Source organism: Eptatretus burgeri, chromosome 16 (genome assembly GCF_056783735.1).
Source record: "Eptatretus burgeri isolate ZD-2024b chromosome 16, Ebu_testis_v1, whole genome shotgun sequence".
Taxonomy (NCBI): Eukaryota; Metazoa; Chordata; class Myxini; order Myxiniformes; family Myxinidae; genus Eptatretus; species Eptatretus burgeri.
The window spans coordinates 31,811,582-31,824,005 of NC_140976.1; the positions used below are offsets into that span (position 1 = coordinate 31,811,582).

Here is a 12,424-nt window from a genome sequence, read left to right on the forward strand (position 1 = left end):
GGAAAACCCGCGATGAACCGGGGGCGCGATAGGTGAACCGCGATGAAGCGGAGGTTGACTGTGTGTGTGTGTCTGTGTGTGTGTGTCTGTGTGTGTGTGTGTGTGTGTGTGTGTGTGTGTGTGTGTGTGTGTGTGTGTGTGTGTGTGTGTGTGTGTGTGTGTGTATAGGCCCGGTGTATACCTGGTGTTGGCACAATGGTTCGGGTGGTGGCTTGGAATCCTCTGATCCTGAGTTCAAACCCCACTCCACTGTTGAATTCATACCAGGTGGGGTTGACTCTGCCTGTCATCCTTCCGAGGTCGGCAAAATGAGTGCCAGCATGCTGGTATACTGTGTCGGAGTGGCGACCCGTCCAGGATTGTGTCCAATAGCCAAGGAGACTGCTTAGGCAGCACCAACGCTCTGCATGGAGTATGGTCCCGATGGATGGATGGCCCGGTGTATGCCCCAGTTAGAATAGGTGTACCATATCCCTGTGTCGTATGAGGCGACCAGGGTTGCGTCAGGAAGGGCATCCGGCGTAAAAACCAAGCCAAATCACTATGCAGATCATACGGATGATCCGCTGTGGCGACCCCTAACGGGAGCAGCTGAAAGAAGAAGATATATATATATATATATATATATATATATATATATATATATATATATATATATATATTTATATATATATTTATATATATATTTATATATATATTTATATATATATATATATATATATATTTATATATATATATATTTATATATATTTATATATATATTTATATATATATTTATATTTATATATATATATATTTATATATATATTTATATATATATATTTATATATATATTTATATATATATATATTTATATATATATATTTATATATAAATATATATATATATAAATATATATATATATATATATATATATATATGTCACGTGCCTTCTGGTTGAATGGTTTGCATTAGCGGGAACAATCGTCTGCGTGGCAGACAGGCGGTTTTTCTTTGCGGATTATGCGGTTTCACCATGTGGGACATAATCCATAGCTACACACCACAAGTCAGGAGGTGCGTTTCATGTTTAAACGACGAATATGGTCATCATTTGTTAGATATTTATCGATATGTCGTTCTGATGAGGTTCTGATGTCATATATATATATATATATATATATATATATATATATATATATATATATATATATATATATATATATATATATACATATATATATATATATATTTTTTTTTTATATACATATATATATATATATATATTTATATACATATATATACATATATATATACATATATATATATATACATATATATATATATATATCTGTATACATATATATGTATATATATATATATATATATATATATATATATATATATATATATATATATATATATATATATATATATATATAATATTTCCAAGTGCAATGACTTACTGATGTCTTTCCTCTCCAAAAATACTATTTGCTGCAAAAGCTTTTTGTGCTCCTGAGAATATTTTGCAGCAAATAGTATTTGGAGTTTATAAGGTGCTGTGTAAGAACGTGACAGGACGTGGGATGTGGGTAGGTGGTAAGGATAGAGGAGGGAAGGAGGAGAAGAAGGTAGAGGAGAGAAGGAAGTGGTTAATGAATAACAGGAAGAGGGGAAGAACCCTCTGAGATACACTTTGAGCTCTGTGGGAAGCTGTGTTTGCAGAGAGAGAATATGAGAGGTGGGAAAGGGTTAATGTCTAAAAAGTACTCATTTTTGCTTTCCTAATTGGCACTTCATAGAAATTTGTTTTTATTGCATCTTTATATGAAGAGAAATGACATTTCAAGCAGCTTTTGGACTATTGGGAATCATTGTTTACAAGCTTTGATTTGTAGCCAGTGATAACCACTTGCAAGTGTTATGAACTTTGTTCCATTTTTACATTGGTTATTAGCACAGCCGTGATTGGTAATGATGACTATGTCGATCCAGAATGCAACACTTTGGTTGATGCAACGGAGAGCATCCTCTGAGCGTGCTGGCTCTTAACACACAATGTTCTCCTTGAACACCAATAGTGTTGATAGTTGGCACTCCCTTGCACTCTAAGATAATTTGGTATTTGATGCAAGTGAATGACATCACCAGTCATACAGAATGACTCACTGTTATTCTTTCAATTGGTTATTTAATTTATTCATCTTGAGAGCAGTGATCAATGTATTCCTGGATCTCATCCAAGTTTCCGCTCATGAAAGGACGGGGAGAGGGGTGGTGGGAGAGGGTGGTTTAGTAAAGGCCTCGAACAGTCTGGCCCAGGTGCAGTTCCAGCGCATTTATGGATTGTTGATTTGAAAGATTGAAACAGTTGATGCTCAATTTTGACAAATCTTCAGCAAATTATTTGTTTTTGTTTTTTATCTTTTGCAGCTTTATCACATTCCGTTCCTGCAAACACCTGGACAGGAAGCATACCGTCTTTGGCAGGTACATCAATGATTGCAACACTATCCGTCCTATATTTAAGCTGACTGGAGCACGTTTTCACTCATGAATGTTGTATGGTGTCGGTGTAAGCCGATTGTTTGGATATGAGAAGTATAGTGCTTTAAAAAAAAATTCTTATTTTTGAATATTTATTTTCTTGAAATATTTTATTTCTGGGCTGAATGCCTTTATCTGTGCTTGGTGCTGGAAAGATTATAATGCGTATGTAAGCTAGTTAAGTGTTAAATGTCCGTCGGCTAATGCCACTGCTTTAATCATCCTTCAGGGTTGTCGGAGGCCTGGAAACGCTGACAGCGATGGAATACATCGATGCAGATCCGAAAACTGACAGACCACACGTAAGACTTTAAGCAGTCCACTCGAAACTGTTTTTGGTTTAAAAAAAAAAAACATGCAGGTTAGAGTTTGTTTTTGTTTTTTTTGCATCCATAAGCTTAGGCCAGCTGTCATTTTCAGGAGGATATCAAGGTAAAGAAAACGACCATATTCGTCAATCCGTACGAAGAGGCCGACGCTATGGTGAGAACCCAAATTTCCCTGCATTGGAAAACCAGCAACCCAGATGCTGTCACTGAAACTATTATCCACATATTTGTGGCAGGTGGCAGCTGCAAGAGAAAAAGAGAAAGACGAACTGGAAAAATCCACCATTAATAAATTGACGGCTGAGAGCAGCAACGTTCCTCAAGTGTACAGAGCAGGTGTGGGGAAGTACATGAATCCAACTGCAATGTAAGTATCCGTGGCATCGTTGGTAGATGCGAAATGTCGATTCGGGTGACATGACTTACCATGACTGGCCTTGCTTGAATTGGTGGAGATCATGTGAAAATAAAAATGAACTGCTCTGATAGCTATTTGATCCTTATTTGCCGATTTAGAGGTTGCCACGTTTTAAACAAAATCTTGCAAATCCTTAACCTCATCGGCCCACCTCTGCCGGATTCTCGAACGAGTAATGAAGTCGCACCGAAGGCCCTGCAGTTTATATATTTGTGTTCGACAGGAAGCGTGCCGCCACGCATGATGGGCCCTCCACGAGTGCAGCCCCTGGCAAGAAAGCCAAGGGTCGGAGCACCCTCAGCGACTTCAGCTCTTGGTAAACGTCATGTGGAAAGCACATTTGTGCAGGCCCAACCTCACTGCAGTGGGTTGAACTTGAACTATGGAGGAACGGTCTCATTTTGTACACATTTCTACTGGCTTCTAAAGATGCTCGATCAGCGTGCGGCAATTCCGCATGCGTTAGTTTTCCACTTCATTTGCTGAAGGTGGTTTTGTACGTGACAAATGTGCTTTGTAAAATGCAAACGAGATGTCAGAGGTGAGTTGTTTGTTTTGAGCAATAGCTATGGGATTACAAAATGCAGTTTGTCTCTCTGTATGATATAAACACTTAGCTGGATGTAATTTTGCATAATAAACGGTGTACAAGGTTGAAATGATTTTTGTTTGATAGACACGTGTAACAAATGCAGAATTTAAAGTATGGTCTATATTCCGTTTTAAGCCTTCACTTCTCACCAAAATGGGCATCGTTTTTTTTATCAAGTCTGTTCATAGTAAGGTGTTCTCCCTTTTGCAACAAACAGCTGAATGTAACTTGCCATTGGTAGTGGTTGATTACTGCAAAATGGTATTACCCATGCAAGCCATGTTTGCTTGGGCCTCGATTCATATAGCAGTGTCTCATTGCAAAGAAGAGGCCATTTGGCTCATCATGCCTGGTCCGTATCCACACACTGCAAGTAATGGTAAATATATAGCAAAATTGCATGGCTGCAAAAGGGTGTCCAAAGGCCCATCTCGCAGTCTCAGTCACACTGAAAGGATCATTAAACCCACCTGTTTCCATGGTCTACGTCTCAGCATCAGCCATAATCCTTCCTGGGTCCATCGTATAGCAAAGCTGGCCTCTCTAGCCAGCCACAAACTGGGCATCCTTCATCATTCTCAGCTATTACTTGAAAAATTAGGACTACTCTGATTGTTCTATGGAGTTCAATGTTCCTAACTAAATTGAGTACTGCTCTCTCCTATGGCCTGGCACCCCAGCATCACATGTCTCTTGGATTCTGATTAATTTAAAGTAGTCAACATTATTGGCTTCTCCTGTGTTGAGGCGAAATCACAAGGCTTAGGCCTTGTGTTGGCTTTGTGAATAGAGTGACTGGCTTAGGACCTTTGAGCTCCTGTTGGTCAATTAACACCAGGTGGCGATGACTCAACCTGTCATTCTTCCGAGGTTGGCAAAATGAGTACCAGTGTACTGGTAATAGGGGCACTGCATCAGTGGCACAGCTGCCCCCTCAGCCAATGATGCAACCTGCAGCCTTGTGTTGCATACAAAGGAGGAGCAGCACAAGATCTGTTACTCATCACATGCAGGTTGGTCTCTCTTTTCCCCTCATCACATTTGTGGAACATTTTCTAACTGCCACATTTTTTAGAACTGATTAGTTCAATTGTTCCCTTACCACCAGGGTTTCACGCAAGTAGTTCATCATCTGTATCATTATCAATCACCACCTAACTCATCCCTCTTACTTCTGGGTTTGTGTGTTTCTAACCCCTCCCCTTTCAATTCTCTGGTAGTTCTGGACTACCAATCCACCAAGTGGACTACAAGCTTCCTCAACTGAGCTTTAAAACAAACAAGCATTATATTTTCCAAATCACAAGACGCATTTTAAGATTCATACATTTTATTGTCACAAAGTTTATGAAAAGGCATGAGTTAACCATGAAAGTTTTCGGATAACTCGTATGCTAGGCAATGTAATCTCTACGATAACAAGCCATGGATGTACAGAAGCACTCTGGCATATCTACCAATGGCGCCATGCTACAGCAGAAGAGCGGCCAATCGGGGAAACCAAACGTCCAAAAATAAAAATGAAGGGTCAAGGGGCATTTTGGTCCCGACAGCACAAACGGAACGACTCCGTAGACGAGAGCACGCTGCGGCCGGCACACTCGCGTGGGCAAACAGCGGAAGCAACAAACTCGTACGATGGAACTAAAAGCTGGCCATGGAGTAGGTTCCAACCTCAAACTAAATGTTTAAGCATCGAAAACAACGTAACGTTGCCAATCGAGCACTTTGCTGTGCTAGAAAGTGCAGGGTAATGTCGATATATTATAGACTTACTTAAATAAGTTAAAAGAAAAACAAAAGATGCACAAAACGGTAAATTCAAGTAAAATAAAGCTACTCACCTTCCGTTTTGGAAATATCCAGTGGGTTGACTTTTATCACCCATGAGACCAAACTTCCTGCCTTGTAATTATGTGCATCTTTGGAAAAGTTACTTCAATTCAGGGTATGCCAATAGTTAAAATAGCAATTAACAAACAAACTAGGTATAAGCATGAAAATATTTTTCTTTTGTTTTTTTTTAAGCATAATTCAAGACTTAATAGTTTGTAGTCTGTAAAGATAAGTTTGAAACCTTCCTGGATGTCAAATCGCATGTCATGGGAATCAAGAGGTTGGGGAGGGACCAAAATTTATTTACTTTGGAGGGATAGTTGAACTGAAGGAGAAATTACTTTGCAGTTTGAATCTCCGTCTGTACACAATTTACAGAATGCATTGCTGGTGCTTTCAAAGAAGTCAGTGCTCTGAGCCAGCAGTGCAACCTGACTGTATACATAACTCTATTTAATTACCTACCTTTTCTTGTTATAATCTCCCTCTAATACTGCCTTTCTTGGCCGGTGATAGATTGGTGGCGATTTGCAGCACAATGGGTCCGGTGGAGCCCACTTGCCTATTGAAAGACAGGAGGAAGAAAAGAAAAAAAAACGTTTTTTTTTCTTGCTTACAAGGCATGCACGTTGTTGCTGCCACCAGGCCGAGGCCAATATTCAAACGGGCAGGAGTAGTTGACCATTACAAGCACACGGTGCCACTCCGTATATGTACACAAGACGAGGTTGATGCTTGTATATGCTGTGAGCCACGCAGTGAAGCGTTGCGATCCTACATAGCTTTGTATCCCCGATTATTCTTTGATTAAAAATGGGGGAGGGAAAGGGGAGGGCAGTTGGGACTGGGATGCAGCATACGCCTTCCTTGCCTGGGCTCGCCCCACATGCGCCCGACTGGGGGTGATGGACGGAGCTGTGTTGCACCCTGTGTCAGTCCCACCCGTTGTCTTTGATCATGTGCGCCAACTCGATGATGTATTTTCCTTCCTTGTACTTCTGACTGCTCTCAAACGCATGCTCCTGGAAAAGAGAACACTAATTTAGAGACTGTACTTTAGAAGCTAAGAGGCAGTATATTGTGTTCAACGTGAGATTGACATTTGTATACATAATACACAATTCAATATGGTTGAATTGTTTTCTGTACTGCACTATAAAAGTGAATTTGTACATTTATTACTTTGAATTTTTTTTTTGCCAATTGTGTTGGTCTGTAGCGTTTAGCCAAAAATCGTGTGACAGACAAACAGACAGACAGACAGTTTTCAAGCAATCTTTCTGAAATTTTTTTGTGTATGGAGTTGACCGACCAAGGACAGCAACGCTTAATTTTGATGAAGATCCGGATCTGGACCTGAGAATTTTTAAAGTTATTCTTCACCGTCAAGAGATGTGGCAAAAACTATATACAGCACAATATCTCAAAAGATTATGCATGGATTCGGACGAAACTTGGTAGACAGGTTGAGTGTGTGACAAGGACGAATAGATTACATTTTTGTGAAGATCTGAATCCAAATCCGAGAATTTTTCCAAGTGATTATTCACCATTGAGATGGGGCCAAAAACGATATATAGCATGATATCTCTAAAAGTTGTGGACGACTTGTGACAAAACTCGGTGGATGAGTTGGTGAGGTAACAAGAACAAGCTGAATCTATTTTGATTCAGGTCCGGATTTAGATCTGACCCATCAGTGCGATACAAAATCTAAACTGTTCAGCCTGGCGGAGGTATGTGCTCTTCTGAGTGCCGTTCTGTTTTGCCAAGTGTGGCTTTGAGTGATTTTTCATTTGTTTGTTCATTTATATATGCTTCAAGAACGAGAAAAACTACTGAACCAAATCCAACCAAATTTTGCATGTTGCCGAAGGGTTTATTTATGATTCTGAACCAAATCCTAAGGGTTACCCCAAGAATAGTTTCTGTCTGGGTGGCATATCTTGGGAAGATCCCAATTCTCTCGATGTAAATGTGTATCGTCGAGGCCACTGGTGATAGCTGGTATTGCACATTAATGAACCGACTTCTGTTTCCGGGTTTGGAGCGTCGAGAGGTCTCCTTAAGGGCTCTCTGCTGACGTTCTCAAAGTTAAGTTTCCGGTCGTTATTTGTCCCGTTTTAACTGTTTAATCTTCTCACCTACATGTTACTGTGTGTTCCTAGTTCCTTTTTGTTTCAAAAATCGTGCTATTTTGTGAGTTTTTGTCGACGTTCTTACTGGGTGTTTGAGGCCTAGGCCTTGGCCTAGGGTTGAGGCCTACTGGTTCCCTCGGTGTTCGATCGTATTTTTTGTTTGTTTTTTCTCCCCATTACCTTCAATTTCTATCCTCCCCACTTTCCTAACGTCCCCCATTCTCCCAAATAATCTCTAATTCTTATTTTAAAAAACAACAATACGCAAACCTTCTCCCGATTCTGCTTCTTCTTCTTCCTCCTCTTCTTCTTCCTCGATTTTCTCTACAACACTTCCATGACCTAATCTGTTGAAAACTCTCTCAAACATTAATAATAATAACAAAAACGATCTTATAATGCTTCATCTTCCTCTCTCACACATGTGGTACTCTTTACTGTTTCATAATGCACTACTCTTCTGCTATTTTAACAGACTGCTCTCATTTCGACCTCTCCTTCATTCCTTGCCTAAAAAATCCAACTGTTACAGCATTTCTTCTCTCCATTCTCTGAATTCGCCTTTATTGCATCCATCAAGAATTGTGTTAAATCGCATCTCTGACCTCAAACTTTAAAAAAACCCAGTTTGCTATGAATGTTCGCTTTCCATCAACCATTCTTTTTTCAAACTTCAGTGCCAACTCACCCCTCACCCCTCACTCTCACTCTCAAAGCAACCATCCCACTCTTCTCCCTCCAAGCCTCCCTCTCACCTCTCAAAAATCCCCTCCCTCACCTTTCTCCCACCTTTCATCCCCCTCACTCATCCTTCTCAAAGTTGCCCCCCTCTCATCCACTAAGCTGCCTCCTTCCACTGCCCTCCCACCTCCATATCTTCACTCCACCTCCTCAAATCCTCAACTGCCTTCTTCCCCCTCTCCCCCAGCACCACAGAGCCTTTTCTCCTCCTAATTCGCCCCCTCCCCTCACTATTTTGCAATCCCCCACACTCTTTCAACAACCCTCCTTACTCCCCCCCTCGTCCCTTGTCCTACCCTCCCCCTCCCCCACCCATGCATCCAAAGCCTCCTCCCCCACCTCTTCATTAAAAGTGTGGACCTCAAATATCCGGGGCCTTCGCTCAAACCTTTCAGATCTTTCCAGACAGGCTGCCACTGACAAACCAGACATAATTTGCCTAACAGAAACTTTCCTCTCCCAAGATGTGTCTGACTCCCAAGTATCTCTCCCCGGTTACTCCCTCCTCCGGTATAACAGACCTGAGCCTCATCCTGGTGGAGGTGTTGCTCTCTTCATCAGAGACTCTATTCCTCACTCTCCATGCACTGCTCTCACTCCCCCACACCCCCAGGAATACCTCTGGCTACGGCTTCCCCTACACTCCCATCTCATGTTTATATGTGTATTGTACCGTCCACCTAACAATGATGACTCCATCTACACCTCACTATCCGAAAACGTGGACCATTTTCTATCTTCTCATCCAAACTCTCTCTTCCTCTTATGTGGTGACTTCAATTGTCATCATGCCAATTGGCTAGGTGTGGGTACCTCTCTCACCTGCCATGACACCTCAGCAAAAGCTTTCTGCGACTCATTGGGACTGACTCAATCGGTCAACTTCCCAACCCGGATCTCAACGAATGGTACTCTATCTCTTCTGGATCTGATTTTGACAAATTTCCCTGACAATATCTGCTGCTCTTTCTCCGCTCCAATCGGTTCTTCTGACCACTTCCTTGTCAAAGTGGACATCTCTCTGGCTGTTATCAGAGAACCACCTCACCGCCGTCGAGTCTGGCATTTCACTCAAGCCGACTGGCAGGGTCTCCAAGCAGCCACCAAACTTAGACTGGTCTCCTCTCACTACTTTCTCAAACATCAACTCATCCTGGGAATTCTTTCAAAGAAACTTTCTCTCCCTCAAGCACAGATTTATCCCCTCTCGTTTTCAGTTGTCCTACCCTTCCTCCCGCCCTTGGTTTACTGAAGCTTGTGGCGAGGCAGTTGTCCTGAAACAACTTGCCTTTGCCTCATGGAAAGCAAACCCAACTGAGGGCAATCTCAGTTCCTTCCACAAAGCTCGGAACAAGTGTGTATCTACCCTCAGGAGAGCCAGAAAACAACATCTTTCTCATCTCAATTCTGAACTCTCAAACCTCTCTCCCTCCTTAAAATCCTGGTGGCGTTTAATCAAATCTGTTTCTGGTGTATGTTCCCCCTCCATCCCTCCCTTACCTCAAATGGCCGCACTGCTGATACCGCACGTGAAAAAGCTGAATGCCTAAACTCGGTGTTTGCAGATAAATCTTGTGTCCTAAGCCCATCACTTTCTCTACCCACCTTACCCAGTCACACCCAACTGTCCCTGGACTCTGTGTCCTTTTCTCCTGAGCTTGCTTTCCTGTCCTGAGAACTTGCTTTCAAACCTCGACTCAGATTCTGCAACCGGTCCAGACGGCATCAGCCCACGTGTCCTCAAAGCCTGCTCTTCTGCTCTTGCTCACCCTTTCTCTGTTCTCTTCACCCTCTCATTTGCTCAAGGTCATCTGCCATCTGCTTGGAAATCTGCAAACATCATTGCCCTGCACAAAAAAGGTGCAAAAACAGATCCCTGTAACTATAGACCAATCAGCCTTCTCCAAATCATCAGCAAGGTTATGGAATCCATCATCGCTTCAGACATGAAATCCTTCCTCTTCTCCAATGGCTTGATTTGCGATCATCAATTTGGTTTCAGACCAGGTCACTCTACCCTGGATATGCTGCTTATGCTCTCCCATCAATGGGTGGAGGTCCTCAATGCCAGACAGGAAATCCGAGCCGTATCCCTGGACTTATCACATGCTTTTGACACAGTCTGGCACCCTGCCCTACTCACCAAACACTTCCCATGGTATCCAAGGCCATCTCCACTCATGGCTCGCTGACTTCCTCTCCTGTCGCAGTCAACGTGTGGCTCTAAATGGAGTTCTTTCATCCCCTCTTCCTGTCCAGGCTGGAGTTCCTCAAGGCAGCGTTCTGGGCCCTGTTCTTTTCCTGGTTTTCATCAATGATCTCTCAGACTCTGGAAAATCCTCTCTATCTCTTTGCTGATGACTCCACACTCTGCCGTACCATCTGTCATCCCTCAAACCGGCAAGCAGCAGCTTCTTCGCTCACTGCAGATCTGGATAAAATCACAAACTGGTCCAACATGTGGAACATGTCTTTCAATCCAGACAAATCTCACACTCTCACTATGTCTCTTTGAAAGGACCGTTTAGAAAACCCCCCATCCACTTTCTTAACAATCCTCTGGAAGAAGTCTTTTCTTTCAAGCTTCTGGGTCTCACTATCTGCCATGACCTTTCCTGGGAAAGTCACATTTCCAACCTCGCCTCCAAAGCCAGTCGCCGACTGGGAATCCTCAATCGTGCAAAGTCCTTCCTCGGCCCTCTTGAGCTCCTGACCACTTACAAAGCTTTTGTCCATAGCCTGATGGAGTACTGCTCTCCCCTCTGGGCTGGTGCTCCTGCCTCCCACCTTTCTCGGCTTCACACTGTCGAAACCAGGGCATTTAGGATCATCGGCATCTCCCCCAATGAAGCTGAGTCTTTGGGCCTCTCACTCAATCACCGCGGGTTGGTCGGTGGTCTTTCTGTCTTTTACTGTCTCCTCTCCAGCCTTGCCCCTCCCCCCCCGCTCTCTCTGCGATTTGTCCCCACCACATTTCCACAGGGCGCTCAAGGTCCGCCAACAACCCCCTTCTGGTAAAACTACCAAAATCACGAATCACTGCTCACCTTCACTCTTTCATTCCTCTTTTTTCCCCGCCTTTGGAATAAACTCCCTCACTCTATTCTTTCCCATTCTTCCCTCCAGGCTTTCAAAACAGCTGTTCACCACCACCTCTTATCATCCCCCATCCAAATACTCGATCTTTTTTACCCCAATAATCCACCCAAGCCCACTTCCTTCAATTCCCCTACTTTCCTTCCTGAAAGTCCCTGTCATGTCCATCTTCTCTTCCTCATGTTCACCGTCCCATCCCTCTCCCTTCCACAGATCTCCTAATGTGTCTGTTCCCTACTGTTTTGTCCCTCCCACTCCCGCCCCTCTTGTCTCATGTCCCCTTGCTGTGCGTTGTGTGTTAGCTCTCATACGAGCCTCGACAAGGTATACAAAACAAAAAAAAATGAAGAAAGTTTAACCAACTAAACAATATGCATGATGGTGGTGATCAAATCTGAGAATAATTTACCGCTTTCAAAATGTTTCATTTCACTCATTTTAAGCGGAGGTTAATACCAAAGCATCCAACACAGCTTCCCTGAGAAGCAGAAGTGATTTTTGCTTGTGCCATACATTAGGAGCAAGGATAGTTGAGGAAGGTGATGTTGGCTGACTTACAAGCAGATGGAAAGATAATGCCTCACAAATTTAGAGCAGAATGTTTGTTATGTACAACATGTTTTCCTTTGATTAAATCTGTCAGTAAAGCGATGGGTACTTTTGCTAATAATATAGGGATGGCCCAGACACTCCATTTGGCTCAATTCAACATAAATCCTGAAAAAACGAAATCTACTGAGATGTA

General features: G+C 42.5%; 2 protein-coding genes across 8 annotated transcripts in view; one reads left to right on the forward strand and one right to left on the reverse strand.

Annotated features, from left to right (window-relative positions):
* PPIL2 (peptidylprolyl isomerase like 2) overlaps positions 1-3,935 on the forward strand; it is a 134,887-nt gene extending 130,952 nt beyond the window's left edge. Inside the window, exons 16-20 of the mRNA XM_085860610.1 lie at positions 2,416-2,472; positions 2,759-2,831; positions 2,950-3,012; positions 3,095-3,225; positions 3,500-3,935. Of these exons, the coding sequence (XP_085716736.1) occupies positions 2,416-2,472; positions 2,759-2,831; positions 2,950-3,012; positions 3,095-3,225; positions 3,500-3,596 (421 nt within the window). The 3' untranslated portion in view covers positions 3,597-3,935. The remainder of the gene's footprint in view (positions 1-2,415; positions 2,473-2,758; positions 2,832-2,949; positions 3,013-3,094; positions 3,226-3,499) is intronic.
* A 1,245-nt stretch (positions 3,936-5,180) lies between these two features.
* Positions 5,181-12,424, reverse strand: part of YPEL1 (yippee like 1) — a 95,744-nt gene continuing 88,500 nt past the window's right edge. For all 7 annotated transcript variants that reach the window (XM_085860614.1, XM_085860618.1, XM_085860620.1 and 4 more), the window contains one exon: positions 5,181-6,726. In XM_085860614.1, coding sequence (XP_085716740.1) covers positions 6,637-6,726 — 90 coding nt within the window. In that variant the 3' untranslated portion in view covers positions 5,181-6,636. The remainder of the gene's footprint in view (positions 6,727-12,424) is intronic.